At 39.4% G+C, this 6,000-nt stretch overlaps 1 protein-coding gene across 1 annotated transcript; it reads right to left on the reverse strand.

Moving 5' to 3' along the window:
* Nucleotides 1-586: 586 nt before the first annotated feature.
* On the reverse strand, nt 587-5,312 carry LOC147465303 (uncharacterized). The gene is made up of 6 exons (XM_086519309.1): nt 3,752-5,312; nt 2,229-2,453; nt 1,837-1,902; nt 1,224-1,292; nt 1,049-1,111; nt 587-849 (listed from the first exon to the last, which is right to left on the reverse strand). Exons 1-6 carry the CDS (start codon nt 4,529-4,531, stop codon nt 748-750), a joined length of 1,305 nt encoding a protein of 434 aa, XP_086375435.1. The 5' UTR covers nt 4,532-5,312; the 3' UTR covers nt 587-747.
* Nucleotides 5,313-6,000: the final 688 nt, after the last annotated feature.

The raw sequence follows: 6,000 nt of genomic DNA on the forward strand, positions 1-6,000 counted from the left end.
TGTCAGGACTTAGTTCTAACTAAGCCTCGCATGACCATGCCCTTAGTATGTATTTCGAAGCATGTCAAAATTAATTTTATTTATTTTTAATAGCAACTCACCAAAGGTTCATGCATATCAAAAGTCCTTTCTTTTTGGGGTGATTCCAACATTGTTTTAGAGTACGAAAAAAACATCAAACCATACAAAGCAAACCAATGCTCACTACTTTGTTTTGCATTCACAACACACTTTCAATCCATGCTTGCTGCCTTGTGCTTCATTCCTATCGAAAATGCTCATAGGATACTTTTGAAAACCGTCGAGTCTTACAGAATAGCTCGTATGCAACCACATCATTATGCATAGAAATAGTTCAGTTTATTCCCCTTGATTGCTTTTAATAAACACCAAGTGCAAAATTGGCACCACCAATTTGAGAGAAAAATATTTCAATATTACATGTGAATTAGCTATGGATTAGTCGTAAAGGTTTGCCGTGCCCGATTTTAGAACCATTTGTTCAAACAAATGCCTTTTCTTGAAGAAAAAGAAAATAACTTCTTTTTAAAAAAAAAACTCTCTAATAGGTGTTGATTATTTGGGATCCAAGAACTATGAAAATATTGTTGAATTTATAGTATTGTTTCATTGCTTACATTATGACGAAAGTATGTACACTCAGTTGTATTTTATGAAGATTAATGCATGATGGTGGAATAATCATGCTTATTAGGCTTCGCTCAATACATAGAATTATCTTGTTTTTCATTGCATCAAGGATGAAATCAAAGGCTCTAATTGCATGAGTTGGTGTTGTGAAGTACTTAGATCTCCAAAAATCTCCACATTTGAGGACCTATAGTTTCCCTACAAAGAGAGCAAGTCAAGCATAGTGAGACGCTGTCATCTTTCTCTTCAACATGCAATCATCCTATAGGAAAATGATCTCTCTCTCTCTCTCTCTCTCTCTCTCTCTCTCACACTCACTCACTCACTCACTCTCACTCACACACACACTCTCTCACTCACACACTCACACACATGCACATGCAAATGAAAGATATACCTTATCTATAATCATGGATGCTATTCCCGAGTGATTTGCGGCCGCTAGCTTCATGGATAGAAACTGCTACATGTAGATTACAAAGCTTTTTAGGAGATTATGAAAACTAAAATCCTGTGAAAAACAATAAAAAGGACAAAAATATTGTGTTGTAGTCAGCAAAGGGAGACTTTACCTCTATTTGCCTTTGTAAAGATTTGACATAATTTATGATCTCATCTAGCATCATAGCTTTCCCAAGAACCTAAAAAAAAACAGTGGAGGCCTGAGTATCCCATGATATTGACAAGCATGAGCATCATGAAAGTGCTTATTTTCAAAATATCATATGGAGTGCTTTGTTACTTATAATATAATATTTATTATCAAAAGGTATATAACACTTTGGGTGGGTGTGTGTGTGTGTGTGTGTGTGTGGGTGGCGGGGGGGGGGGGGCACTTCTCATCATATGAATGTATAACGTGAGTTTGAAAGGAGGGGTTTTAAAGTCAAAAATTTAAGGCAATGTAACAGAGATACATTAAAATAAGAGATTTTTATATTCAATTTTATTTTTTAAAAACTAAATCATTTTATTCATTCAAACATGTTAAAAAAAAGGTTTCTTTTAATATCTTACGAATGCACGTTATATAAGAGAGTATTGAACGATGAACCCCCCAGATATAACACAAGTTAAATTCTAACCAAGATTTCAAAGAAAATTGCAAAGAAATTTTTTATTCTTTATAAATACTATAAACACTGGAAAATGCATTTGCACCCAAAATATCTAGAAACTTAATACCTTATGGCATCCTGGAACAATTTCCTGAAGAACCTTCATCCGTTGGCTTATCTTTTCACGTCGGACCTAAGCCAATACAACAAAAAATTATCTTTCAATCTATCGAACAAGATAAAAGATAATTTCATCGTGTACGATAAGAGACATAGTGTTTAGCAGATATAAGTGAGATAAAACTATCAAAAAGCTCCCTAATACTTTATTTGTAGATTGTAAGGTTTATATTTAGGTTGAAAATCATTGACCACATCAAATAAAACTTCCATTTTGTACAGTAACCCTATATACAACAAAATAAACAATGTTGCAATCCTTAATTAGCAAAGATTAATAACCAGATTACATAAACTAAAAAGTTGAATACAAAATGAAGTTAGAGAATAAAAATTTACCCTTTCAGCTAGACTGTGGCTATCAGTAGCTTGCCCTCGACGAGCTCTGACATGTACAACATCTGGGGGAGTCTCTATACATTGAGTTTTTACGCTTGTTATAGAAGAACCTACGATTGCAGAACGTTTTCTACTTTGCTTTGCTCCTTTTGTGGTGCTTATGGGCAAGGAATGTTCTTGTTGATTTTGAGAAGGTGTCATCTCAAATGACTCTGATTTTACACCCTATGACAAAAAAGAAAAAGAAAATCTTTAGCTATTTCTCAAAGCATTCAAACATTAGTTCTCTCTCTCTCTCTCTCTCCCCCCCCCCCCCCCCCCCAAAATTGAAGCTTTCTAGCTATGACTTGATACTCCCACCTACAAATTTACCTCCAGTATTTGAATATGAAGGTGAGAAAACATACAAAATTTAGAGAAATTTAATGATAAAAACTTGATTTCTCTAAAGTTCTAGAGAAATCAAGTTACTTGACAAGAGAAGTTCTTATTCTCCTCTTCCAAAATCATTTATAGCATTTGAGTTCAAGAGGTATTTTTAAAAATGTGGATTTACACTTTTTTTCATGAATTAAATTACCCCTTTTCTTTATAGCACATGAATTTTTTCCTTGTAGCAAAATCATTGGGCTTCTCGTAACCCTGCAAGCGCTACACTATTCCGTGCAAAAATAAAGGTATTAAGCTATTACTCAAGAAGAAAAGAAAGAAAAATATTCATGTGGATGCTTAATTTGGTCATTGGCACTTGATGGTGGATTCCACGTTCAACTGGAAACCTCTTGTGAATAGGCATCCCCCAATCCTTGGGTGTGACCAAGATTTAGCAAAGTTCCTACCGCCCCTACTCACCTTGAGTACGGCCCAGCTCTATGGCCTTAGTAGGCTATGGTCATGCGAGGCTTAGTTATTATCAATTATAGATAACTATGCCAACTATGCTCAGAGAGAGTAATAAATGAATAACTAAGCAGGTTGTATGATCGCACGAGGCTTAGTTATAATTCATTCAACCTCCCAATTGTGCCTTGAATTTCACAGCTATGCCAAAATAGGTAGGCATACTTATTCATTTAATGCTTTGTGTGACATGTCACCAAGGATGAGGCTTAGTTATAAGCTCAAATCACTCATAACTAAGCCTGGCATGATCACGACCTTATGAGAAAAGTGCATGAAAGGACAAAATTTAGAGAAGTTTTGGACAGATTCTCACAATGATTCTCACATTGTGACTTACCTCAACATCATGAGCTTATGTGAGGGAGGCACTGCATACCTAGTTGGGTATGATTGGGGACTGCAGGCCCACCTCTAGCGGGCCAATGGTCCCTGTCCCCAATCTAGGGCAGGCCGACGGTCCCCTGTCCCCAATCGTACCCAGCTAGGTATGCGGTGCCTTTCGAGCAGAAGCTCATGATGTTATGCATTGTATGAAAAACACTGAAAAAGACTCCATTTTCCAAAGACTCCATTTTCCTACATGAGAAAATTTCTAAATCTTCTTGAAGTATAAAACTTGCCTTTGCTTTACTTTGTCCGTCTGCAGGTTGCCCACCACTGCAAGACGTTGTTGTCGTGGCCGCCGAACTACTAATAATCTGCCTGCATGTATTTCTATTATCCAAAAACCTTCCACGATTAATCGTATGATTAGGCTTCTGCGCATCAGAGCCTCCAAGAAGCAATGGCGCCCTTGCGCCGCCAATGCTGCTTGCCGGACGAGCTCGACTTGCAAGAGGAAAAGTGAGTGTTCTAGTCAGATGACTGAGCTTAACGTCATCGCGATAGTTGCAAGCTTTCTGCATTTGGCTATTTTCTGCAGGTGCAGCTGCGGCCGGCTGCAGAGCTTGTTCGATGCCACCATAGCCGCCGCTGCACATACTAAGTGTCCTGAGTGAATTACCCAACTGCACTTGTTCTGCTTGAGGCATATAATCCATGTCCAAATCTGCGGAAAGCTGCGAATTAGCATTGAGCGAAAGTAGATCTGAGTAAGTGATGCCGCTAGCTATGGCGTGCATGAGGGAGTAGTCGGTATCATCATCATGAGGATCACCGTGAAGCTCTGCGTGCGAGCTGGAGGTGATGGGTGTGAATGGGCCCTCAAGTGGAGGACTGCTGCAGCTGATCTTGGTGGGCTGCCATGTGAATGAGTTTGCGCTTTGATCAGTAGTGTTGATTAGTAAAGGGCTGCAATCAAAAGCAAGTTGACCGGGGAAAATGAATGCTGCAGAAGAGCCTTCCATATGCTGATCCACATTGGGGGGAGCACACGTTTGGACCATGGAGGCCATACTCATACCAAAATTGCAGAGCCTTTGCTAGATGCAAAACAGCAGGGAAAAAATCTCGCCGAATTGAGTGTTACAGGAATTAGCTCAACACCAAATATACTCAGAGAAATGTATAGGATAACAAGGGAGAATTTGGGACAAAATCGACCGCAAATGGCGCAAAAATCTTGAGCATTGATTTGCTGAGTAGCTACTTAGGGCCTAAAAGAGCCAATCACAACTCAATTTAGAGCATTAACTTGGGCGAGATCGATCAGAAATGGGAAAATTCTAGCTACATTATGAGCATTGATTTGCCGAGCGATCAATAGGGGGTGCTGTGGAGCATACATATTAAGATTGCCCACCAAGAGAGCATACATATTAAATATGGCTATATATTGGGCCAATAGAGCTCAATTTAGGGCATTAAATTAAGAGTTTGGACACTATAATTGAGTCAATTTGAGTGTAATAGAAGAGAGAGTAGTGGAAGCCACTAGTAGAGAGTATAAGCCAACTGTGTGTGTGTGTGTCTGTGAGAGAGAGAGAGAGAGGAGAGAGAGTAGAATTCGGGGAATGAGTGCAAGGCAAGCTTAAATAGGGAAAGAGAGGGACGCTATGAAATGGGCTTGGGTGTGCAAATGTAGTGGATGTCAACACAAGCATGTAAAACAAATAGGTTCGCATATTAAACAAACTTATCATATCCTCAAGGGATCAATGATGCTACATGGAGGACTCTCCTCACAATACAGTTACAAAGGGCAAGCTATAAGGGACTCGCGAGTATTGCTTTTGCCTTGTTGGAGAAACCCTTAGATCTACTAGTTATAGAGAACAAGACGTGATGAGTTGGGCTACACAAGCTGATTTGACTACACATCCAACACAACACAACACAAGCTTTGGACATCATGTCCCTTCTTGGCTTTATGAGGTCCCCAATCAAGTAATCAAAACATCTTTGAAAGGGTTCCCACATGAGGGCTCTTTTGTGGCAAATTTTTCACATCCGCCGAACTTAGCAAAGTGTTTCACATCCTTCTATGCACACAGAACCTCTCACCATAAGGACCCTCTCTCTCTCTCTCTCTCTCTCTCTCTCTCTCTCTCTCTCTCTCTTTCACACACACACACATTCATAGCTTTGAAGCTAGCCCATCGTCTAATTGTGTTGTAAATCCTACTTTAAATTGCTTGAAGGAACCCGTGGAAGATTCCTTGTTTTTGCCACTGTAAATTTTCTCTCCATGTGCACAGCCTTTGATCAATATAGTGACTCTCTCTCTCTCTCTCTCTCTCTCTCTCTCTCTCTCTCTCTCACACACACACACACACACACACACAAGCCTTATGTTCCATGGGGTAAATCCAAGGGTCAATCTAGTCTCCTATTTGGGGTCTATAATCACCCCAAGGTGGGATCATCATTCTAGTGCTTGCGCACATGCCCTTAATCCCATGGGATCGCTATAGTCTCCTATGAGGATTCT

The sequence above is a fragment of the Adiantum capillus-veneris genome, chromosome 1 (assembly GCF_014529385.1).
Source record: "Adiantum capillus-veneris isolate H3 chromosome 1, ASM1452938v2, whole genome shotgun sequence".
Lineage (NCBI taxonomy): Eukaryota > Viridiplantae > Streptophyta > Polypodiopsida > Polypodiales > Pteridaceae > Adiantum > Adiantum capillus-veneris.

Excerpts from the sequence above, each read along its gene's own strand:
- LOC147465303 (XM_086519309.1), bottom strand. The coding sequence starts at position 4,531 with ATGAGTATGGCCTCCATGGTCCAAACGTGTGCTCCCCCCAATGTGGAT. Across the intron at positions 1,903-2,228 it reads GCCACAGTCTAGCTGAAAGG|GTCCGACGTGAAAAGATAAG; the intron begins GTAAATTTTTAT and ends GTATTGGCTTAG. Across the intron at positions 1,293-1,836 it reads TTGTTCCAGGATGCCATAAG|GTTCTTGGGAAAGCTATGAT; the intron begins GTATTAAGTTTC and ends GTTTTTTTTTAG.